Source organism: Apium graveolens, chromosome 6 (genome assembly GCF_009905375.1).
Source record: "Apium graveolens cultivar Ventura chromosome 6, ASM990537v1, whole genome shotgun sequence".
Taxonomy (NCBI): domain Eukaryota; kingdom Viridiplantae; phylum Streptophyta; class Magnoliopsida; order Apiales; family Apiaceae; genus Apium; species Apium graveolens.
In genome coordinates this window covers 270929701-270956352 of record NC_133652.1, presented here as the reverse complement: position 1 = coordinate 270956352, position 26652 = coordinate 270929701, and the positions used below count along the sequence as shown (strand labels likewise).

General features: G+C 34.1%; 2 protein-coding genes across 3 annotated transcripts; one reads left to right on the top strand and one right to left on the bottom strand.

Annotated features, from left to right (window-relative positions):
* The first annotated feature begins 329 nt into the window (after window positions 1-329).
* LOC141667750 (triacylglycerol lipase 1-like) lies at window positions 330-7344 on the top strand. Of its 2 annotated transcripts, XM_074474358.1 has the most exons (9): window positions 332-596; window positions 1076-1186; window positions 2096-2236; window positions 3255-3365; window positions 3444-3587; window positions 3667-3707; window positions 3790-3866; window positions 5443-5538; window positions 6760-7344. In XM_074474358.1, the coding sequence occupies exons 1-9, from the start codon at window positions 420-422 to the stop codon at window positions 7086-7088; spliced, it is 1227 nt and encodes a 408-aa protein (XP_074330459.1). In that variant the 5' UTR covers window positions 332-419; the 3' UTR covers window positions 7089-7344. The 2 variants fall into 2 exon arrangements, with proteins under 2 accessions (XP_074330460.1, XP_074330459.1); XM_074474359.1 differs by lacking the exon at window positions 2096-2236 and having other exon boundaries at window positions 330-596.
* A 4199-nt stretch (window positions 7345-11543) lies between these two features.
* Window positions 11544-26035, bottom strand: LOC141666036 (uncharacterized). The gene is made up of 5 exons (XM_074472022.1): window positions 25819-26035; window positions 25058-25573; window positions 24222-24697; window positions 11717-11797; window positions 11544-11606 (listed from the first exon to the last, which is right to left on the bottom strand). Exons 1-5 carry the CDS (start codon window positions 26033-26035, stop codon window positions 11544-11546), a joined length of 1353 nt encoding a protein of 450 aa, XP_074328123.1.
* Between the last annotated feature and the right edge of the window lie 617 nt (window positions 26036-26652).

The window sequence follows — 26652 nt, the reverse complement described above, 5'->3', positions numbered from 1 at the left end:
GAGGGAAAACATATTTAAAAGACTAGCTAAATGAAATTTTAAATAAAAAGAATTTAAGGAATGTAACACAATATACCACCCCTACATTTTTCATATTCATGACAAAAAAAAGGTTTCCTTATATTAATTGTTATAGAGTTAATAATGTTTAAATTTCTAGAACAATAAAGATTTACAAGAAATGATTTCGGTTTAATTAACCACGCTATTATTAATTATTATACGGTAGCTGTTAAGGAAAGTTAATCGATAATTTGTCTCTTTGCTAAGAAGTTAATTTAATTTTTGTACACATCTCCCAGTAGCTGACGTGAATATAAATAGAATTTGTTGACTTTCCCACGAGCATAAACTTGCAAATCAGATAAGACACACCAACTGCCTCGCCGGTCTTTTTTCCCGTTGATCGGCCGGCAGAAATGTCTCCGGTGACTTTTCTGGCGGTGGTTCTCTGTACCGTTATTCTCTTTCCAAAACTTACATACGCCGGCGAATTGGCCGGAATTTCAAAAACTTGCCAGAGCCGATCGACGGGGACCACTAGTTTATGTTCTCATCTCATCGAACCTTCCGGTTACCCTTGCTCCGAACATTCCGTAATTACTATCCCTCATTTTATTATGCTCTATAAATTATCGATTAATTGTTCTCACGTTAAAATTATCTCGCACGTGTAATTAGTATGCGTGTACATGTTTGCTACTAGTAAAAATAAAAGGTAGCATATGACAAGTATTGTGTAAAACAATTGTTCTCACTAGCGTGTTTTGGCGAGCCTTTATGTAAATAGTAAGTGTACACGATTGCGATTAGTAAGAATAAAAGGTAGCATAGGAAAACAGGGAATTAATCTTGTTGTTGAATTAGTTTGTTGCAAAAGCACATGATTGCGATTATTAAAAAAAATTAGCATAGGAAAGGTGGGAGGGGAGGGGATTATTCTTGTTGAAATTGTATTTTTCGAAAAGATTTGAGCAATTAGAATAGTGTATATGTAGGTTCATACACAGTCGAATTTTTGGAGCCGGTTAGGCTTTTTTTTTTCTTTTGGTTTATGTATAGGTTACTTTTGCAGACTAAAACAAAGGATGGATATTTGTTGGGTCTTCAGAGAGTGTCATCTAGTATTGGAAAATTAAGAGGGGCTAAAGGTCCTCCGGTTCTGCTTCTACACGGGCTCTTTATGGTAATGTTTCCTTACTATTGTTTTTGCATAGTTGAAAATTTAGATTTTATTTTAGATGTAATAGTTATATGTCTACTTAATTACGTCTGTAGTCATATAAATCGAAAAATCGGTACTAATGTTATAATATGCCTGTTTTAGCTTATTGTATTCCCTGATTGGATCCCAGTAGGAAGTAGGTAACCTCAATATAAAGATATGTGTAATTTGAAGCAACTTTTATGATTTAGCCACCAATATCTGGTGAAATGGAAACGTGAAATGTTGCTGATTATAAACTTAATGACTTTTCGTAATGATTAATTATAAAGAAAAAAAAGAAGCAGTTTCTGTCTTTGTAACATTCGTTGAGGGGAAACTGAAAAGTATAGAGCTGCTTAGTGCTGGATTCGGTAGAAGATTGCATAACTAAACAGCATCTGAAAGAATCATACTTATGCCTGAAACCAGATGAAAAATATTGTGAAAGAAGACATGTCGAATACTAGAAAACCTAACCTCACATGGAAATTAGGAGTCTCTGCCACATTTTAAAAATTCCTGCTTCAGAAAATTCAATCTTTGCTCTACAACTCAGCATCAAGGAGACCCTCAAGCTCCTTTCAACTGCTGTTTCTCTACATGCCAACTTTACATAAGTAAAAGTACTAAAATAATCTGTACTTTGACTGACATAATCCATAAGCCACATAATACCTATTCTGATGTAATTTTTAGTTTGCAGAATGTTAATTGTGTATGTAGAGTAAATCAATCTGATATGAAGGGGAAGCTAAAATTCTGCATTAAAAAATATTGCAGTAATGTGCGTGTATGTGTTTGATTGTGTGTGCGTATTTATAATACGGAGTTGCAGATTTTGGCTTAAAAAACTCGCATGAATTAGTTCAATGTTTTGAACTGAAGTAGGGTGGTGATTCTTGGTTCCTGAATTCCCCGGATGAATCATTAGGCTTCGTTCTTGCTGATCAAGGTTTTGATGTTTGGGTTGGAAACGTTCGAGGGACTCACTGGAGTCATGGTCATGTAACTTTATCAGTGGAAGATAAGGTACAATAATAGAAATAGCTTATACTTATTTCTAATATTCTTTTAATTAAAATCCTTCTACATGATCCATGGCAGAGTTATTAAATTCTTGCGTTGATGTAGTGAATATCATACAGGCACATGCATAGTGAGCGATCCGAGCGAATTACTATACCATAGCTGAACAGCATACGTCATTTAGCAAATTGTGATCATTAATTTTCTGTAACCATCTATATATTACTAGATTTAGGTCAGGGTGCATAATTGGTAGTGGAGCTTACAAATTAGTATAGCAAATATATTTTACTTTTCAATTGTAGTGACAACAATATAATCTTTTTAACACAAAATTGCATAGCGTACATCATTTCAGATTATGATTTACTAATTTGTGTAATAAGAACTAAGTATATTTATACAAATTTATAGTATATATAATAAGCTCTAATCAGCTAATTTAAGAATGATTTTGATGTTTATCGGATAACATGTTCTGGCATTCCACAACCCAAAATATGTGCCAACTATCCACGTCACAAATTGCATACCGGTACCTAGATGTACTGTGTATATACTCATATAGTCATATGGCACGCCTAGGCGTTTCACTAATCTGGTGTGACTGATTCATAGAAAGATATTGTCTTTTGATATTCCACTTTGAATACGAGCAGTGTTACATATAAATGCACTTATTCTGCTATACTTTTTAAATAAATGCATGAGCTCTTAACAATATCCTATTTCTATCCTTACAGTGATCAGTACCAACCATATCTTTTAGTCAACTTTTTCTTTTTGTGTTTTATAAGCATGTAGTAGTGGGTACTGAGTGAGTAGTGACAGAGTGGCACAATTGAATCAGTGGAGTAAGAGAAATCATAGGCTACTAGTGTCTGCCTTTTGATGTGCGTAGGATGCAATTAATATATCATGCTATTAAATTTTGCATGCACTTCTCTCTTCATGGCCACTTTCATATTTTCAAAGGAAGTTTGGGATAGTATTTTATTCTTGTGCTCTGTTTGGATGTTAGGATTTCTGGGACTGGAGTTGGCAGGAATTGGCACTTTTCGATCTTGCTGAGATGATTCGTTATGTGAATGCTATAACAAATTCCAAAGTATTTGTCGTTGGACATTCGCAGGTCCAAATAATTCCGAAGTCACTTTATAAGTTCTTTATTTGATGTTGTACGATTCTAACACTTGTTTAATACTTACAGGGAACAATTATGTCTTTAGCTGCCTTTACTCAGCCGGAGATAGTAAAAATGGTTGCAGCTGCTGCCCTTCTATGTCCTATATCATATCTAGATCATATCACTACTCCTTTTGTTCGTGATATGGTCTTTATGCATCTTGATGGGGTAGGTAGATTTCTTCTATCTGTTTGGAAATGGTTTTTACCTTTTTGGAAATGCGGATGTATTGATTTTCTATTTTCAGATTATGGTTGATCTAGGATTTCATCAACTTAATTTTAAAAGGTCAGATATTCCTATATGTTTGAATATTTTTGTTAGGCTAAATCAGTCCTTGAGTAAACTTGTTGTTTCTTAATCTATTCAGTGATTTTGGCACTAGAATGATGGATATGATGTGCGACTCAAATGTCGACTGCGGTGACTTGCTGGCTTCCATCACTGGTTAGTTCTGTTTGTTACTGTTAGTCTTATTAAACGTGGAATATAAAAAAAATTGTAATTGAGTAAAAGATCCTTTAGGCAGGCTTCATCAGAGTTTAAAATAGTTGAGCAAATTTTCTTTCAAAATTGATGAGGAACAGAAATAAAGAATGAAAATATATGTTAATAATTAGTTTATATTTGTTTAGTGTAGGGATACATAATGTATTTATTTAATTGTTTTATGTGGGCTGGGAGTTTATTCAATAAGTAGTTTACTATATAATAAGCCCAATTGTTATCGGGCTGTAGTCCAGTAGGTTATTTATTAGGAATTCTATTCTCTACATATAATGATGTAATCCCCGCATTATTTAGCTTTGATTATACACTTTTTCTTGGGAATAATTTTGATCTATTTTTGGGATATCTTATAATTCATTGCTTATTATTGGCTCTAATCTTTTGTCCTACATCAAAAATTAACAATTACCTAACTTACAATTATAGTTAAAGCAGCTTTCGGAAGGCCAGATTATGTTATTATATACATTCAGTACAGTTCTCATTCTTCTTTCTGAGGTTATGGAGATCACTGTTACTGCCTTTACCAGTTTAAATATATGCTTGCAAACGTAGATTATAGACATCAGATGAGTGAACACTTATAGTGCAGATGTAGGCAGACATGTTCTTGTGGGTTATTGTGTACTCAGTTTACATTGCAGAAAATTTGCAATCTTAAAGGCCAGTTCCGGTTATTCTATATTGCCAACAAATAGTGAATGTTGGTTGCCTAAAATCTCCATAAATGACAGAATCCATCTCCTTTCTAGGTTTCCACCATATTTGTTTACACATAATATACTTAATCGGGCATATTATTAAAGAGATTAAACATTTAAGTAATTAGTACTTCCACATGTCTCCGGTAAGATTTTACAACCGAGTTCTAGTGCCAAAATTAAAATCTTAACAAGCCAAACCACTGTTTTTATAGGAAACTCCTGCTTTTGCCAAATATGAATATAAGAGCCTCTGTTCGTCGTATAGTAGTGTTTATACTATATTATGCTACTAGAGATATTTATTTTATTTCAATGATCTTCGTTTTTATTATAACTTCAATAATCTTTGTATTTATTATAATTTCAATGATCCTCATATATATTTTCTTAACTGGCTTTCCCTTATTACACAATTTTCTTGACTCACTACGACGTATGATCATATCTTGATTTTAATGCATAATTCTCCATTATTTGCACAAATCGTGAAAATCTTCTTAATATCTGCACAACCAAGTATAAAAAGGGAAAATGAAAAAGTCGTACTAACAATGAGAAATAATACACCAAGAATTTACAAATAAAATAAGTTATTAGTTACACACATGCTTGTGTAATTTAAACTGTTAACTAAAAGCATCAAGTTTTCTACCTTAACTTCAACAAAGATTGTCATGTTATCTTGTTGATATTGTTTTTAAAATAACTCGTTACTCATGATCAAATGTGTTACATGAATGTTTTATCTCAAGCTAATGCGTTTTGGTAAAAATTCTAACATTTACTTTGGCAACTCAATTATTTATCAGGGAAGAACTGCTGCTTTAACAGTTCTCGGGTGGAATACTATCTTGATAATGAACCTCACCCGTCATCAGCAAAGAATTTGCAGCATCTTTTTCAGAGTATGTTTCTATGACTTTCTGCATATGTTTTGCTCATAGCGGCACTCCTTTATCTACCACTGAATTAGATACAAGAATTGTTCTTTCCTCTGCCATGATTTAAGTAGCTCCTTCATTATGCTACACTTATTCGATAATTGACATCCTTTTGTGCTTTTCTAAATATATAAGTGTATACTGGTTGCTGACTGAATGGCATAAGGAAATAAATATGACTAAATGGCATTGTTTTCTGGTTACCAAAATGACATTTTTTTGTCAGCTTTTTTATGCTTTTGTTGATACCATTTGACTGAGTTCTCTGTATCGCTGGATTAGATGGGTGAGGTTAGTAGGGTTTGAGAGTCATTCTGATCAAGTTGGGGGATTGAGGGATTCAGAAGAGGTTGGGGGCTGTTTGAGTGTGTTATGTGGTCGTTAGCTAGTATTTTTTCAAACATTTAAATTGTATTTTTTATGGTGTTCTGCTTCTTTTTATGTTTTTATGCTATGTCTTTTGTTTGAAAAGATTTTCATCTTTCCATTCACACTGCCATTTTGGACCTTCTCAAAACTTTTTAAAAATCTTTAAAAAGTAAAAATGCATTTAAATAATTAATTAATTTTGTGCAATATCTTTCCAAATTTTTTTTTAGAGTTTTCTGAAAAAGCTGCAGGTCTTTAAGTAAACAACATTTTTACTAATCATAGATGAATGGTAGTTCACACACATCTACCACTCCCTGAACCCTACTTTCAAATGGGACATAAGGGTATGCTTGGTTTTGTTTGTATATATGATAGTTCCGAGATATAGGATTTCAGCTTGGACTAGCCGAGTGTTCTCATGCTGGAAGCAATTTTTTTTGTAATTTAAGTAACGGGTATGTTTGGTTTTTTTGTCATGGAACTGATATTGTAGTTGTTTCTGTGAATGTTGAATTTGTCAGTGCAGATGTTTCTTTGTTGCTGTAATTATTATATTTGTTGAGGCTTATGATACATGGCCTGGTCGTATGGAAGTTGTTTTTAAGATTTTAAATTTAGTGTACTCTGCGTGGTTAAATCTTTGTTTAGACACAATACATTTCTTTGGACAAGTAGCTGTTTCCTGGAAACCGGCAGATCTTCTATCAGCCCCTTAAACTTTTTATAGAGGAGAGGATAACTTTAATTATTTTAAATTGATGGTTCTCCACCTTTTTTGTTATACTTAGTTGGTTTTGTCTTTCTTCTTAACAGTGATACGTAAAGGTACTTTTGCGAAATATGACTATGGATTGATTAAGAACTTGAAGATTTACGGTCAACTAAAAGCCCCGAATTTTGATTTAAGTCATATTCCTGCTTCACTTCCAATTTGGATGGGCTACGGAGGAAACGATGCTTTAGCTGACATGAAGGATGTGCAGCGCACTATCAAGGAATTGCAGTCGAACCCAGATATGCTTTACTTGGAAAATTATGGTCACATTGACTTTCTCTTAAGTATATATGCAAAGAGAGATGTTTATGACAACATGATCTCATTTTTCAGGTCATATGGAAACCATGGTAGTGCAAGTTCTTAATTTTCAGCTATCTGCCACATATTTATACATAACTGCTCTGTAGATAAATGTCCATATATTCAGTATAGTACATATTGTGTGCAGATGTAAAATTCGCTTACTTTCCTTCTGTCATTGTACATAAGAATGAAATGAACAGAACAGATTAGCGCATGGTGGTGAACAGATTGTACACGGTGTTGGAAGCCTGTCAATTTATATGTATTTGTCTTGCTCAAAGGCTCATACCTGCATATAATCTAGAGTTTATAAATTATCTGATGGGCCATTTACCCAGAACTGTTTAAAATTTTCCATTAGTATATATTAATTTTTGCTTTGCTTAATAGGATGTGTTTACTCTCTTGAAACTTTAATTTCTCTCTCAAAATTAAGTGTTTAAATTTTAATACATTCTGAACTCCAAAAAAAGAAGTTGATGTAACTTTTGGCTCCTTGAACTTTTATTTTAGTGGGTTTGGCCCCTTCCCAACCCTTTTGGTTTGTGAGCAACCAACATATTTGTCTACATCTGTGGTTCATTTTCAGGTTCACCTCACTTCGACCTTCACAAACACATGCATGCATATTTTGTCCTGCCTGGCTACTTTAAAACCATCACTTTCTTTATATATTTGAAGTTAAAGACCCTCAGAATCATCTCCGATGGCTTCTAGCTCTATCTTCAGATATAAAGTAATCTAGTGTTCTGCTTCAAATATATAGCAACTCTATTCATTTGAATAACTGTGCAGCTGCCACATGTGTAAACAAGTATTTATATAATTCATATAAAAAAGACCGTGTATTCTCGTTGTAACTGTCGTCTAGTTAATTAGGTATGGAGTTAGACCCGCCAAGTGTCTAGTTAACTTGGTCTATGCTGATCAAACTAATGTCATAGACTAAGTTAAAAGAATGAAAATATTTATTTGAAGTAACGGATGACATGAAACTTAACTCTGGGAACCAAAACTTAATTACTGTTGTAAAATATGTATGAATTTGAATCTGTGTTTCTGCGTACACATTCAGGCAGGGGCGGTATACAAATTAACACCCCAAACTAGGTGGTGTTTTCATGTTCCAAGTTAACTAGACTATCTACATTCAAGGAATTTGGCGGCTCCCAAAATGTGGCGGCCTATATTTAACGTCAGACTAAAATTCCCACACTCAATTGATTTAGAATAGTTAAATTTAGGCCCCCTAGTCAACTCTCTTCATAGATTCTGTGTATATAAATAGCCAACCCTAATACGCATTATAAATCATTCCAATTTAAGCTTAACTATAATTCAAGTCTCTTATCATCAGGCTTATCACGTACAAAAGTGTTCCGTAATTAGCTAGGCTCTGGCTAGCTTAACTAAAACTTTGTCATTTATTCGACATGGCTTCAAACAGGTTTAAATTTTTCATCAGCTGTTTTATTATCGTTTCGCTTCTTTTGTTCCCTGCATCTTCAAGCCGGCCTCTGGAAAGATCGTTGTCGGTGAAGGCATTTTCCCCGTCGACCGTATCGGTTGTGGGTGCGATCGAGCAATCGGGACCAAGCCCCCGAGGTGTAGGGCACAAAAAGTACAAAGTTTATGCAAGAGTTAGAAGTATGGATCATTCGGGTCCAAGTCCTGGTGTCGGCCATTAGTACGTCAAGTAGAAAAGATCGAATATCACCACCGATCCCAAGCCCAGCTTAGTTTTATGTATTTGGAGAAATGTAAAGAGGCTGGTGTTCACGGGTGTGGCCTCTGCAAACGTATGTTTGTTTTGGTTTTTGTTTGTTGTACATATTATTTCATTCATTGTGTATGGGTTACAAGATTATACCTTATAAGAAGAATCCAACAAGTTTATAAATATGTTTCTTTTTCACTTTGCAAATTATGTAAAATATATATTTTTGTCAAACCTATATATTTACGAAAATGCAAGAGAACTCGGAACTTGTTTCAAAATTTTTATCGAATGCTATGATTGTTGATAATACAGTGTGTCTTCGTTCACAAATCAAAACTTTACACTAGTCGTATTCGGGCTTGTCAACGGGTCAAATTTGGATTGGATTTGACTAAATTCAATCCATATTCATTTAAATATGTTGGATCGGATTCGGATCGGATCGCTTTCGGATTTTTAATAACATAATTTATATCCAAATCCATTAGATTCTCGGATTATCTGATCGACTTTGAATCCATTTAGGGAGTGTTTGGAAACTTGCATTTCATTTCAAATGAGGGATTTCAAATGATAGGATTTGAGTTGTTATTTCAAATTCTCATGTTTATACTAATATTTTAATATCCTGGATTTGAAATGAAATCCAAATTCAAATTTTCAAACAGTTTATTTGATCAAATCCAGAATTTCAAATGAATTTCAGTTTACCAAACGGGCCATTAAGTTTTTTTAGATGAATAATATTAATTCAACACGGTTTAATAATTAAAAAAACTTAAGCACAAAAAGATATTTTATAGTTAGAGATATTGTGAAAAAAAATGAAAATATGTGAAAAGAGTTCAGTTCAAATTAATAATGAAATAAATAAATAAAGATAAAATAATGTAATTGGATAAATATATGAAAATAATTATATATGTCAATTTCAAAAATTAAAATAAAAAAAATTATAAATAAAATATTATGTATGGAAATAATTTATGACACACATGATATTCATTAGAATATGATGACACCCAGTGAGTACAAGAAATTTTAATATGATGAGATAAGAGTTAAATTAATTATAAAATTAATATAATTTATATTGATTCATATAAAATTAGTTATATTGATTTATTATAGTTAATATATATGTACAAATTTAATATAATTAATACTGATACATATAAAATTAATTAAATTTATTTATTATAGTATATATATTAATATAGTATATATATATATATTAATTATATTTATTTATTATAGCATATATATATTATACATATATATTTTATAATTATATAAGTTTAGTATTTCGGATTGAGTCTTTATCGGATCGGATGAGTGAAAATCCATATCCGCTTCTTAGTGGATCGGATCTTTATCGGATCGAATTATTATCGGATCGGTTATAATTATTTTTATACAATTCATATCCATCTATTAAGGTTCGGGTCGGACCGAATCGTATCGGACCTCCGCTCCATTGACAAGTCTAGTCGTATGACTTCATTGAAAAATTAAAATTCACGAATTTCTAGGATATGGAGCAGTACTCGGTACTCAGCCAACTAGTGTGATTTAAAAACATGGGGCATTTTTAAGATCAACGAAAATAAAAATTGATACAAAATTGTTTTATCATCTATGTACAAAGTTTTGTTGCCCCGTTAAATTAAAATAGCAATTAAATATACGTTTTGAAACTTCACAAATAATATATTTAGAAGAAAAAGAAATTGAAATATAGTAAATTTAGAGTAAATACATGCATTTCCTAAATAAATAAATAAAAAAAACATGCGGTTGAGCGTGTTCCCAAGCGAGCATGCATGCTTGACTTATTGAAACAGGGTGATTTTAGATTTATGTATACTTTCTTTTAACACGCAATATAGAAGGATAAATTCTATATTTGGTTTATTCCATTAATGCTGATGACTAGCTTTGTAAACTTCTGTATGTGGAATGTGGTTCGGTAAAAACAATGTCCGAAATATTGGAAACAGTAGCACACAAAGAAACGTGGCCAAATGGATTTATAAGTAAGCCAGTAACAAAAGAAAGATCAATTTGCTTGTCAAATAAATATTTCAAGAGAGTTGTGATGAGTTAATTACTTGTAGGAGTGTGAGACGCAAGTTAGAACCTACCTCAAGCTCAAAGCAAACAGTAAAGTTAGGTAGTCATTAGTCAATGAACGCAAACTTATAGAAATTCTATTAAAACGTCAACAAAGAATCGTCAACGAAGAATCGGTGCAGTGCACTTGTTCACTTTGCAGGAGGGTGAGAAATCGATTTCTAATATATACATGTTTAATTAATTAGCAAAAAAAATTTATTAAAAATTGTAGGCCTTTTTGATATATAGAGAAATGAAGAGTTCTTATCTATCCAGAGAATGCAAAATATATATATCAATTTGTTACATCTCGGACTCGGAGAATAAGCCACTATATATATATTATATATTCTGACCAGATCTATAATACTAATATCATAACTAACACTTGCTGAACTGGAGGAAATATGAGCTGTTGTTGAGCTGTCTTATCTCTACTGAGATCCAGAAGTAGTAGCTAGAGTAACACCCCCTGCAAGTGATGTGTACACAAGGAATCAGAAACACCTAACTTGGAAAGAAGATAAAGAAGCTGAGAGGAAGCCAAAGATTTAGTGAAGACATCAGCTGGTTGATCAACTGAAGCAATATGCTGAGTTGCTATCAAATCTTGCTATATTTTCTGACGGACCAAGTGGCAGTCAATATCAATGTGTTTAGTCTGTTCATGAAACACGGGTTTTAAGCTATGGACAAAGCAGACTTATTGTCACAAAATAGCTGAATGGGAGTAAGATTAGTGAACTGCATTTCAGACAATAGAGAAACAATCCAGTTAAGTTCACAGCATGTATCAACAAGTGATCTGTACTCGACCTCAGCAGAGGAATACGACACAATACTCTGTTTCTTACATTTTCAGGAAATAAGAGAATCCCCCAGTAAAACACAATAACTAGTGAGAGACAGACGAGTAGCAGGGCAACTAGCCCAATCTGCATCACAATAAGCAGTAATAAACAGTTGTGGAGCTGAAGAGAATAGCATCCCCTGGAAACAAGTACCCTTGATGTACTTAACAACCTTTAATGCAGCAAGCTAGTGAGACTCACGAGGGGAGTTCATGAACTGAGCTAACACATGCACAGTGTAACGTCTGTGAAATTTACGTCTGTACTATATCATATTTATAATAAATTATATGTGTTAATGTGTCATTTATATGAAATTATCTGTCAAACCCTAATTGCTATGTGTGACGTGCATTCTGTGTCGTCCCGATATTTTTAAGATATTTTTCAGGTATTTTATTTTTCATTTATAAACTTTAATTTCAAACGTTTTACGACCCGAATCATGATTTTAAAGCAGGTATTATAAATAATATAATGGAACTTATTTTTCATTAAACGTCTTTTACCATTGCATTATTCTGAACATCTAGGTATTTTATAAATTTTCATGACTTTTCCAGGCCTCATTGGGTGTTAAAAACCCTACAAAAATCATATTTTTATTTTTATAAAATTATAGGACTTTTAATTATACCTTTTCTTTGTATTTTTGCATTATTCACAATTTTTGGGAAATTTTGGCATATATATTGCATATATAAAATATTTATAAATTAAATTTAATACTCAAGAATTATAAAAATTAGGGGCCTATTAATTTTAAAAGATGTAGAATTAGGACCTTAATTTTATTTAGGAGTATTAATTTTACTAATATAAATAGCCTAATTTTTATTTAATTAACTATAATTATTAATTAAAAATCAGAAATTAATCAAAATTCTCTGTAAATCGGATCGGGTAGAACCAAGTCGGGTCGAAGAATCAATCAAGGATTTCCAGCTGATTTCTTCATCAAATCATGTGATTCAAGTACTGAAATTGAAGGTCTTGATCTGTTCTTTCCATTTCTAGTATCAATTTCATGTTTTGATTCGTAGTTTTTGATTTTTGATTTCTAGGGTATATACTCGAATTAGGACTTTTTGATTTTAGGGTTATTATGATGTTTTGATGATTGATATAGTTTTGTTAGATGATTTACAGTTGATTCATGGTATTTAATTGAATGAACGATGTCTGGATAGTGATTCACGATTATTAGGGTTTATGTTTGATTTTCAAATCACAACTCTGTAATTTCTGTGAATATTTGGTTATTAAGATGTTAGGGCTTCGATTGTATGTGTTCTTGGCTTCAGTTTACACTATAGAACGTTTGATTTTATGTACGATTCTGTGATTTCATATTTTGGCCGGAGTTCATGACGGTTGTGGCCGGAGATGGTGATTCCGTGATGTTTATGGTTGTTTTGGCCTGAATCAGATTGGGGAAGTTATTTTGAGTTGAAACCCTGTAAAAATCAGTACAAACGGTACTGATTTTGGCCTGAATCGAGGTTGCCGGAGTCCGGGAAACCCACCGGAATCTAGGAATTTTCCGGTGTGTTCATCCCGACCCGGATTGTTCTTGGCAACCCGGTTTCCGACCCAATTTCAACCCCCTTTGATCCGTTATTGTCAGCATTCATTTTCTGACAAGTGTTTATGGAATTAATTTTTATTTTTATTTTTATTAATTATAAAAATCAGTTTTATTTATTTTGTAAATTAGTTAAATAATTATTTAATTAATTGATTTAAATTATAAATAATTCTGAAATATTTTCTAAAAATCAGATTTAATTATTTTCTTAATTATTTATTAATTTTTTTTATTAATTATTTAAAAATGATTAATTATTTTGATAATTAATCAAATAATTTTCAATAAATCATAATAAATTCATTTTAATTCCAAAAATTATAGAAAAATCATTTTTAATTCTGTTTTTTCTTAAATAATGATTTAAAAATTATTTTAGGGTTTAAAATTAGTAATAATTATTTATGTTGAATTATCCGTATTTAATTGATAATAATTAAACCGTTAGTCCGATTCGAGCGAAACGAAAGCCTTTTGACTCGGAAAAATGAATTCTTTTCATTAAAAATAATATTAAAGCCTAATTTCTACTAGAAATTAGTTGACTTTGTTATTTGTTTGATTATCAATCGAGTCGCGTGCCGAGACGAATCCGAAAAATCCTGAAAAATAGGAAACGAGTCAGATAATGATCAGTTGAGCGATCACCGAGTCAATTTTGATTTTAAAAATTATTTTTAACTATTAAAATGATTATGTGCTTATGTGTATTATGTGGTTAATCGAGTCTTACTTGCTAATATGTAATATACGAGTCAGTCATGCACATGGGTAGACAATAGAAACGATGTGAAGTCGATTCAGGACACAATTGAAGTACAAAATGACTAAAACAGTCTCTTTCTCTAACAGAAGCTAAGCCAACAAGGCAGGTTGAGTCGGTGATAGACGAAGGTGACATATTTGCAGTGAGTCGAGCAGAAGACAAGTTTTTCCCCTATTCTCTTATTCATATTTTATTTCGATTCTTGATTTCTCTTTAAGATGGGCCGTAGTGCCTGGGTGCCTGACGAGATCTATATAATGAGATATAGATCTGCACTGTATCCTGGCTGATCAGCAGGGTATAGATGCGAACTTGTGTCTAGTTTAGTTCATTTGTACTCGCCAGTAATGGCCTTCTTTCTATTCTCGCGGGGCTATATCTTTGGAGATATACCCAGGTTACCGTTTCACTTAAACTGCTTAAACACTGTTTATATTTTGTAGACTTCTTGAGCAATTTTTGGCTCACCCCTTTTTGTTGTTATTCACCTTATTGTTTTCAGTTAAGAAGGAATATGAAACCCATCAGGACTCGAGTGGTAAAGAAGCGGGTCAAGCCTCGGGATCCTCTCATACCCAAGGTGTTGATCCCAATCCAGGAAGAAAGCTTTGAGTTGCCCGAACATGTGGAGTGTAGATAGTCAGTGTATGTGTTTGAATAAAAGATGAACTTAGTTTAAAACTGGTTAGACAATAGTTTGTAATAAAGAGAGTTCATAAGTTTTTGAATTTAGTTTGTAGTAAAGTAGTTAGTGGTTCTTGTTTTCATACTTCAACCTAAAAAAATCCTGGTTAGTATTAAAGGGGTTTAGATTCATTTTTTTATTATTTGTTAATCATATTGTACAGGTTGGGTGATTAGCTAGTAACCCCCAGATTTATACCCCGGGTCTGGAGGGCGTTACATGTTTGGCATCAGAGCTGTAGGTTTGGTCCCTGAAAATAAGAACATTAGGGTTAAGATAAGATAGGGAGATCACATAGGATATGAATAGTCAAATAGGAAGAATAGTGTTAGGACTTAGATAAGATTAGGATAGGAAGGTATTAGTTCTAGGAATGATTTAGTGACTTTTCTTCTTTCTTTGGTATATTATCAGATGGCGTCGTCAGGTTATTCGGCTTCTTCTGAGAGGATAGTCACCGGGCCAGTCGCACCAGTTGTGCCACCAGTATCTGAGTTCATGTTTCCTCATCTTCCACCTCCATCACCATTTCCATAGGAGCCAGTACCACCAGTACAGGGGATAGTACATGACCCTATAGAGATGTTTGATCAATTGGAGTTCTTTGAGCCGATGATCCCACTACTGGTAGAGCATCAGTTTATACCGGGGATTGAGCCGGAGCTTCCACCACCACCAGTGTTGCCTCCTATACCAGTACATGCCCCAGATCCAGACATATTTCAGATGATCCCAGTTGAGGGGATGGGCGAGCATTATATGGATTTACAGTTGGGGTTACCACAGCAGGGTGCAGGGATACCGAGGGTTCCGTCACAAGACTCAGTGGGTCAGGTTGCACAGTCACATATGGTACCATAAAATGAGTACAGGGTTATGAAAGATGATGTGGAGTATAGGAGAGCTCAGTGCAGGGAGATTATGTATTTATTTGATCAGAGAGACCGATGACTGTTAGCTGCCTTACAGCCAGATTACATGATGAGGCAGAGGTTACAGTCTGCTTTGATGAGTACTACCTGGGAGTTGGATGATTTGACACACGAGGGGCTGCCTTCTTTTGCGGAGTTTTACAGGATATTCCGTTTGGCGCAGACTTTGGTTCAGATATTTAGGGATGAGCTGAGGCGTATTCCGCCGGGGTTCTGAGATATTGACTTCAGAGGACAGATGTATATAGATGCAACCTAGTATGACATAGTGAGTAGTGCGTATGTGTGTAGTAGTAGCTTGACTTGTGGTATTAGTTTGACTGGTAGTAGTTAGTTTGACTTGTAGCCACAGTGATAACTAGCAGAGCGAGACTTTTTATACCAAACACTTACACCTGAGACTGGTGTCATATATATAAAATGAACTTTTTCAAATTTCTTTTATTTAAAATTTTAGTCTTTACAGTTTTACAGCATTTACCTTTACTTTATTATTTTACAACTTTTCGTACTTTAAATTCTGTTGGAAAAAAGAGAAGAACAAACATTTCATTTAACTGTTTACATTTCATATTTTTATATTAAGCAAACTGTTTTCTTTCGTCGAACCATTATCTAAATTTTGTTAATATAGGATAAATTGTTTTCTTATCTACTGTCAATTATTTATTAAACTGTTAAAGAAACATCACTTGTTTTATTATCAGCAAAGGACACCAAAGAGAAAGACTAGGACTGAGACTTCCAACAGCAATTCTGAAGAACAGACCAATGATACCATGAACCAAATGTTCCATCTGATGCAACAATAGATGATAATGATGCAGCAACAGCAGCAGCAGATTCAACAGCAAATGTTACAACAACCACCTCGTCCTGAGCCCCAGCTACCACCAGCTATACATATTGTTACTTTCAAACAGTTTCAGTCGGTTAAACCTCCAGAATATGATGGGTCAGCCGATCCTATTAAGGCTACCACTTGGTTGAAAAAAATAGAGAAAGTATTTGCGTTAATGAAGGTATGTGAAGACCAGAAGACTAGCTTTGCTAGTTATCTGTTGAAAGGAGAAGCGAATTATTGGTGGGAATCTAAAAATGCTTTAGAAGGTGAAGATGTTATTACATGGGATAGGTTTAAAGAGTTGTTCTTAGAGAAACATTTTCCTCGCTATGTGAGAAATCAAATGCAGATTAAGTTTTTGGAACTGAAGCGGGGAAGTATGTCCATGATAGAGTATGAAGCCAAATTTACTGAATTGGCTAGGTTCGTTCCAGAACAAGTTAATACTGAAGAAAAACGAGTCCAAAGGTTTCAAGAAGGGTTACGACCGTAGATCCGTGGACAAGTTGCAGTTTTTGAGTTAACGACGTATACCGCCGTGGTCCAGAAAGTCTTGATTATTGAAGGGGAAAGTGAAAGATCTCAAAAGGATAGAGGACAGGAAAGTTTCCAAGACCGATCCACCAGGAAGCCGAGATTTCAAGCCCGGACAAATTTGAATTTCAAAAGGATAGGATAAGGTATCCAAAAAATAGATAATCGTTTCCAAGCCCCTAGTCAGCAGGGCATTGTCAGAGTCCCAGTGCCGTACTGCAGAACTTGTGGACGAAAACACACCGGCGTATGTATCAAAGCGGAAGTGACGTGTTTCAAATGCAAGCAGAAATGACACTATTCTAACGAATGTCCAACAGGAAAAACAGCAAAAATTACTTGCTTTCAGTGGGGAAAGAAAGGGCATATCGCTAGGAATTGTAAATGACCAGCAATGACAGCTAGTATTCCGAAAGTGTTGGCATTACCTCCTCCACCGCCGCCTAATCAACCCAGAGCAAAAACTTTCAACATGACAATAAAAGAAGCAGTGCAGAGTCCTAGTGTAATTGCAGGTACGCTTTTGGTGAATTACGTAAATTCAAAAGTATTAATTGATTCCGAAGCTACCTGTTCGTTTAATTCTGAAGAATTCCCTGATAAGTTACATTGCGAAATCGAATGGTTGAGCGAGACATTAATTATAAAATTAGTGAATGACGACCAAGTTCCAGTAGATCGAGTATGTACTGCGTGCAATATAGAAATAGTCGGACATAATTTCTCCGTAGACTTGATTCCTTTTAAGTTAGGAGAGTTTGACGTCATTTTGGGAATGGATTGGTTAGCTTGTCATAATGCTGAGATCGATTGCGCGAACAAGAAAGTCAAATTGCGAACTGCGGAAAATGCAACGGTAATGTTCAAAGGGGAAAAACAGCAAAAGAAATTTCTGACTGCGATGCAGACCAAACGATTACTTCGACAGGGATGTAAGATGTACATAGCTTACGTGTTAGATACTGAGAAATGAAGTCCCAAAATAGAAGACATTCCAGTTGTATGCAAATTTTCGGACGTCTTTCCAGACGAGTTTCCAGGGTTACCGCTAGATCGAGAAATTGAATTTATGATTGATTTAGTGCCATGTACAGAACCAGTTTCAAAAGCTCCATATCGAATGGCTTCAGTCGAAATGAAGGAATTGTCAACGCAACTGCAAGATCTTCTAGACCGAGACATCATAAGACCTAGTGTATCTCCGTGGGGTGCACCGGTATTATTCGTGAAAAAGAAAGATGGTAGCATGCGACTATGCATTGACTATCGGAAATTGAATAAGCTCACTATCAAGAATAAGTATCATCTACCAAGAATAGATGATTTATTCGATCAGCTAAAAGGAGCCGCATGATTTTCGAAAATAGATTTGCGATCGGGCTATCATCAATTGAAAATTAAAGCTGAAGATATTCCCAAGACTACATTCCGTACCAGATATAAACATTACGAGTTTCATGTAATGGCATTCGGTTTGACCAACGCGCCAGCAACATTCATGGATCTGATGAATAGGGAATTCAAGAAATACTTGGATAAATTTGTGATTGTATTTATTGATGACATCTTGATTTACTCAAAGACGGAAGAAGAGCATGCTGAGCACTTGAGGATTGCTTTGGAAATTCTAAGGAAAGAGCAACTGTACGCAAAATTCTTAAAATGTGAATTCTGGTTAAAGGAAGTACAATTTCTAAGGCACATCATTAGTAGAGAAGGCATTCAAGTCGATCCAGCGAAGATTGAAGCTGTGTTGAGTTGGGAAAGGCCAAAGACACCGACAGATGTTCGAAGTTTCTTGGGATTGGCAGGATACTATAGAAGATTTGTCAAAGATTTTGCGGAAATAGCAACGCCATTGACCAAGTTAACTCGAAAAAGTGAAAAGTTCATATGAGATGACAAATCTGAAGAAGAAAGTTTCCAAGAGCTGAAAAATCGGTTAGTAACCGCACCGGTACTCGTATTGCCAGACGAGCATGGAAATTTTGTCATTTACAGCGATGCTACATACCGCGGATTAGGATGTGTACTGATGCAACATGGTAATGTCATTGCATATGCTTCGAGACAGCTAAAACCTCATGAGCAGAAAAATCCTACGCGTGACCTGGAATTAGCAGTGATCGTATTTATATTGAAACTTTGGAGACACTATCTCTACGGTGAAAAATGCGAAATCTACATGGATCATAAAAGTCTGAAGTACATCTTTACGCAGAAGGAATTGAACATGAGACAATGCCGATGGCTGGAATTAATTGAAGATTACGATGTTACGATCAGTTATCATCCAGAGAAAATAAATGTTATGGCAGATGCGCTAAGCCGGAAAAGAAAGATTGAATTTGTTAACTTCATGTGAAGAATTAGCCAAGGAATTTGACAAATTGGAAATCGAAATTTGTGTTCCCAATGAATCTACAGAAGCTATCTACGCTATGACTTTTCAACCGAAATTATTAGAGAAGATTCACAGCTGTCAAGAAGAAGTGATGAGTCAAGATGACGACTTAACTGGAGAAGAAATCACAACTCAGAAGGATAACGAAGGAATCCTACGCTTTGCATCAAGAATCTGGATCCCTAACGTGGCAGAACTGAAAGAAGAAATATTGCGAGAAGCACACAGTTCGAAGTATTCCATTCATCCAGGAAGTACAAAAATGTACCATGATCTGAAGAAAAACTTTTGGTGGCCGAATATGAAGAAGGAAATAGCAGGATGGGTAAATAAATGCTATTAATGCCAGCGAGTTAAAGCGGAACATCAATGTCCGAGCGGATTACTGCAACCATTGGATATTCTAGAATGGAAATGGGAACATCTAGCGATGGATTTTGTGGTAGGACTTCCAAGAACTAAAGCAAATCATGATGCGATATGGGTAATCATTGACAGACTAACAAAGTCGGCACATTTTCTACCGATCAATGAAAGATTTTCACTCGACAAGCTAGTGCACTTGTATCTCAAGGAAATTGTGATGCGACATGGAGTTCCAATATCTATCGTGTCTGATCGAGACCCCCGATTCAATTCAAGATTTTGGAGACAATTTCAAGAATGCCTTGGAACTAAATTAAACATGAGTACCGCTTATCATCCGCAAACCGATGGGCAAAGTGAAAGAACTATCCAAACAATTAAAGACACGCTACGAGTTTGAGCGATTGATTTCGAAGGCAGTTGGGATGAGCATCTACCTTTGGTTGAATTTTCTTACAACAACAGCTATCACGCAAGCATTGGAATGCCACCATACGAAGCGTTATATGGAAGAAAATGCAGATCACCAGTATATTGGGATGAAGTTGGAGAACGCAAGGTTTTGGGTCCAGAATTAATCCAACAGACTAAAGAAAAGATAGAACTTATTCGAAAATGATTGGATGCAGCACAAAACAGACAACGCAAATATGCAGATCAAGCAAGGAAGGATATGGACTACCAGGAAGGAGAGCACGTGTTACTCAAAATATCGCCATGTAAAGGATTAACCAGATTTGGCAACAAGGGGGAATTGAAGCCACGATACGTCAGATTGTTTGAAATTTTGAAGAAAGTAGGAAAAGTTGCGTACGAATTAGCTTTAACGCCTCATATGCAACATATTCACAATTTGTTTCACGTGTCGATGCTTAAGCGATATAATCCTGATTCTAGGCATGTAATAGAATATGAACCGATAGAGTCTTTTGTAGAACAGCCGATAAGAATTTTAGATCAGCGAGAGAAACTGTTGAGAAACCCTATGGTTGAAGAATCAACCTGGGAACTTGAGAGTGAAATGTTAGAGAAATATCCTCATTTGTGTTCGTAGCGAGATTCTGAGGACGTAATCCTATTAAGGGGGAATGGTGTAACGTATGTGAAATTTACGTCTGTACTATATCATATCTATAATAAATTATATGTGTTGATGTGTCATTTATATGAAATTATCTGTCAAACCCTAATTGCTATATATTGCGTACATTCTGTGTCGTCCCGGTATTTTAAAGATATTTTTCAGGTATTTTATTTTTCATTTATAGCTTTCATTTCAAACGTTTTACGACTCGAATCATGATTGTAAAGCAGGTATTTCAAATAAAATAATGGGCCTTATTTTTCATCAAACGACTTTTACCATCGCATTATTCTGAACATCTAGGTATTTTATAAATTTTCTTGTTTTGTGAAAAATGACTTTTCTGGGCCCCATTGGTTGTTAAAAACCCCACAAAAATCACATTTTTATTTTAATAAAATTATAGGACTTTTAATTATACCATTTCTTTGTATTTTTGAATTATTCACAATTTTTGGGAAATTTTGGCATATATATTGCATATATAAAATATTTATAAATTAAATTTTAATACTCAAAAATTATAAAATTAGGGGCCTATTAATTTTAAAAGATGTAGAATTAGGGCCTTAATTTTATTTAGAAGTATTAATTTTACTACTATAAATAGCCTAATTTTTATTTAATTAACTATAATTATTAATTAAAAATCAGAAATTAATCAAAATTCTCTGCAAACCGGGTGGGGTAGAACCAAGTCGGGTCGAAGAATCAATCAAGGATTTCCAGCTGATTTCTTCATCAAATCGTGCGATTCAAGTACTGAAATTGAAGGTCTTGACATGTTCTTTCCATTTCTAGTATCAATTTCATGTTTTGATTCGTAGTTTTTTATTTTCGATTTCTAGGGTTTATACTCGAATTAGGACTTTTTGATTCTAGGGTTATTATGATGTTTTGATGATTGATATAGCTTTGTTGAATAATTTATAGTCGATTCATGGAATTTAATTGAATGAACGATGTCTGGATAGTGATTCACGATTATTAGGGTTTATGTTCGATTTTCAAATCACAACTCTGTAATTTATGTGAATATTTGGTTATTAAGATGTTAGGGCTTTAATTGTATGTGTTCTTGGCTTCAGTTTGCACTATAGAACGTTTGGTTTTATTTACAATTGTGTGATTTCGTATTTTGGTCGGAGTTCATGACGGTTGTGGCCGGAGATGGTGATTCCGTGATGTTTGTGGTTTGTTTTGACCTGAATCAGATTGGGGAAGTTGTTTTGAGTTGAAACCCTGTAAAAATCAGTACAAACGGTACTGATTTTGGCCTGAATCGAGGTTGCCGGAGTCCGGGGAACCCACCGGAATCTGGAAATTTTCCGGTGTGTTCATCCTGCCCGAATTGTTCTTGGCAACCCGATTTCTGACCCAATTTCAACCCGCCTTTGATCCGTTATTGTCAGAATTCATTTTCTAACAAGTGTTTCTGAATTTATTTTTATTTTTATTTTTATTAAATATAAAAATCAGTTTTATTTATTTTGTAAATTAGTTAAATAATTATTTAATTAATTAATTTATATTATAAATAATTCTGAAATATTTTCTTAAAATCAGATTTAATTATTTTCTCAATTATTTATTTATTATTTATTATTTATTTATTATTTATTTAAAAATGATTAATTATTTTGATAATTAATCAAATAATTTTCAATAAATCATAATAAATTCATTTTAATTCCAAAAATTATAGAAAAATCATTTTTAATTCTGATTTTTCTTAAATAATGATTTACAAATTATTTTAGGGTTTAAAAATTAGTAATAATTATTTATGTTGAATATTAAATTGAATTATCCATATTTAATTGATATTAGTTAAATCGTTAGTCCGATTCGAGCTAAACGAAAGCCTTTTGACTCAGAAAAATAAATTCTTTTCATTAAAAATAATATTAAAGCCTAATTTCTTCTAGAAATTAGTTGACTTTCTTATTTGTTTGATTATCAGTCGAGTCGCGTGTCGAGACGAATCTGAAAAATTCCGAAAAATAGGAAACGAGTCAGATAATGATCAGTTGAGCGATCAGCGAGTCGATTTTTATTTTAAAAATTATTTTTAACTATAAAAATGATTATGTACTTATGTGTATTATGTGGTTAATCGAGTCTTACTTGCTAATATGTAATATACGAGTCAGTCATAAGCGCATGGGTAGACAATAGGAACGATGTGAAGTCGGTTCAAGACACAATTGAAGTACGAAATGACTGAACCAGACTATTTCTCTAACAGAAGCTAAGCGAGCAAGGCAGGTTGAGTCGGTGATAAATGAAGGTGACATATTTGCAGTGAGTCGCGCAGAAGGCAAGTTTTTCCCCTATTATACTTTCAGAATAGTGATATTTCTTCATATTCTTATCACGCTTGCACTCTTTTGATTCTCTTATTCATATTTCATTTCGATTCTTGATTTCTCTTTTTCATTTGAATTCATTGTTTATATTCCAATTGTTACTCACAAATACTGATATATTCTCGTGATTAGAATATTTCAAAATATATCGATTGTTCCGGTTGCTACTCCATGGACTGGATAGTGATAGTTTTGGGGATTAAGTTTACTTAATCCTAAGGACCAGGATATAACCGGGTCCTTAAGATGGGCCATATCGCTTGGGTGCCCGACGGGATCTATATAGTGGGATATAGATATGCACTGTATCCAGGCTGATCAGCAGGGTATAGATGCGAACTTGTGTCCAGTTTAGTTCGTTTGTACTGGCCAGTAATAGCCTTCTTTCTATTCTCGCGGGGCTATATCTTTGGAGATATACCCAGGTTACCATTTCACTTAAACTACTTAAACACTGTTTCTATTTTGTAGACTTGTTGAACAATTTTTGGCTCACCCCTTTTTGTTGTTATTCACCTTATTGTTTTCAGTTAAGAAGGATTATGAAACCCATCAGGACTCGAGTGGTAAAGAAGTAGGTCAAGCCTCGGGATCCTCTCATACCCAAAGTGTTGATCCGAATCCAGGAAGAAAGCTTTGAGTTGTCCTAACAGGTGGAGTGTAGATAGTTAGTGTATGTGTTTGAATAAAAGATAAACTTAGTTTAAAACTGGTTAGACAATAGTTTGTAATAAAGAGAGTTCATAAAATTTTGAATTTGGTTTGTAATAAAGTAGTTAGTGGTTCTTGTTTTCATACTTCAACCTAAAAAGATCCTGGTTAGTATTAAAGGGGTTTAGATTCATTTCTTTATTCTTTGTTAATCAGATTGTACATGTTGGGTGATTAGCTAGTAACCCCCAGACTTATACCCCGGGTCTGGAGGGCGTTACACACAGGATAAGATAGATCTGGACGTGTAATAGTCATGTAGATAAGGCGCCCAACCAAACGCCTATAAGCAGTAACATCATTGAATAATGGAGTAGTAACATCATCTAACAAAGTATGATATTGATCCATGGGAATGCATGGGACTCTAGCATCTAAAAGCCCACAACCTTTAACAATATCCATTATGTATTTATGTTGATTAACAAAGATACCTCGAATAGACCTGTGTAACTCAAGACCAAGGAAATAATGAATAAAACCTAAATCTTTGATTTTGAATTGAGTAGTCAGAAATTGAATCACTTCATCAAGTAACTTGACATTATTTCCAATAAGTAACATATCATCCACATAAATCATCATATAGGAAACAGAATTATCCTGTTGAACACGAAACAAACTAGCATCACTGACCATTTGGACAAAGACAAAAGCTTTAAGAGCCTGAGACAGAGCTAGAAACCACGGTGAGTGGCTTTCTTAAGTCCATAAATAACTTAAGTAATCGACAAACTAGACTTTGATCTAGAAATTGAGAAAGGAGATTAGCTGGCAGATGATAACCAGGTGGAAATGCCATATACACCTCCTCATCTAATAGGCCATGAAGAAAAGCATTCGTGATATCAAGCTACTTGATATACCAGTTACGTTTAGCAGCTAAAGTTAACAATAAACGAAGATTAGACATCTTTGAAACTGGAGCAAACGTCTCAAAATAATCTAACCCAACTGTTTGAGTAAACCCCTTTGCAACAAGGCGAGCCTTGTAACGATCCACATCCCCATTAGCAAGATACTTGACCTTATATACCAATTACAACCCACTATCTTCTTACCATGTGGTAACGGTTCAATTGACCAAGTGTGATTGGCTTCTAGAGCGACCAACTCAACACTCATAGCTTCACACCAAACAGACTGTTTTACAGCCTGTTTATATGTAGAGGGTTCAGAAACTTTGTGAGAAGAAGACATTAACACCACTGTAGATGCATCAAAAGGCAGATCAACCATATATGTAGGTAAGGTAACATGAGCATTGAGGTGAATATGGTTGCATAAATGGGTTGGAAGACCAGTATAGTCATAGAATTTTGATGGCAATTGTCTGACACGAGTAGATCTAGGAAGGGAAGCTGTATCACTGGTAGATGTAGGTGGTAAGACTAATGATGGAGAAATAACAAGAATAGCATAAGTATCAAGTTTAACTGAAAGAGTTGGATGATCAGCTGAAGTAAATGTAGGGGTAGTAGAGGAAGAATTGGAAGGATCAGAAAAAAGAAATAGTGGATCACGGTCCACAAATGAATCAATATGAGGAAAAAGGTGAGACAAAGTTGGAGTAACAACTGCTTTAAATGGAAAAATGGTCTCATAAAAGTCACATCCCGAGAGATAAACGTGGCCTTAGTTTGTAAATCAAGAATTTTAAAATCTTTAGTATCAAACGGGTAGCCAATAAAAACCCCCTTTATTGCTCGAGGAGCAAATTTATCAGTTAGATGTGGCATCACATGAGCATAACAGAGATAACCAAATACTCATAAATCATGAAAATCTGGTGGATAATGAAACTATACCTCATAAGGAGTACCACCATTCAGTAGCAAGGAGGGAGTCCTGTTAATAATATGAGATGTAGTCAATAAACAATCTTCCCAGAAACTAATGGGAAGAGATGAGTGAAACCTCAAAGCACGAGCTATATTAAGAAATGTTCTGTGTTTACGCTCAACCAAACCATTTTGTTGAGGCGTATAAACACATGTGGTCTGGTGAACAATACCTCTAGCTGCGAAACATGTAGCCATAACTTTATTGAGAAATTCTGTACCGTTGTCAGAGCGAACGATCTTGACCTTGGTAGAGAATTGAGTGTCAACATAAAAAAAAATCTGTAATCAGTTTCACAACCTGAGACTTGTCATACAACAAAGAAACCCAAGTAGCCTTTGACTTATCATAAACTATAGTAAAAAACATAGTACATGTGCCATAAGTTTTGTGCTTGTATGTGTAATATCCGGGACATAGCGTGTAATTATTTTTATCAATAAATAAATATTATGTTATTTTTTTGTGAATTATATGATGATTAGTGTTGATATATGGATGCTTATATGTGGTAAAGTTTAGGTATGTTAATTTTATTATGTCCAGAATAAAATATAGATAATTGTGATATTTTTCTGGTAATTTTTGGACTATTATATGATTTTATAATGATTTATGAATTTATTAATTATTTTCTAAATAATTACAAAACTATTTTATACTACACCATATATGGCCTATCGCAACGCCCCCCTTCAAGAATGTTAGTTAATATGTTACCTTTGATATGGTACTTGCGATCTAATTCAACACTATGTTTTCTATGTTAGCTTAGCCAAAAACGTGATGTTGCATTAGGTAAAAAGTGTTGCAC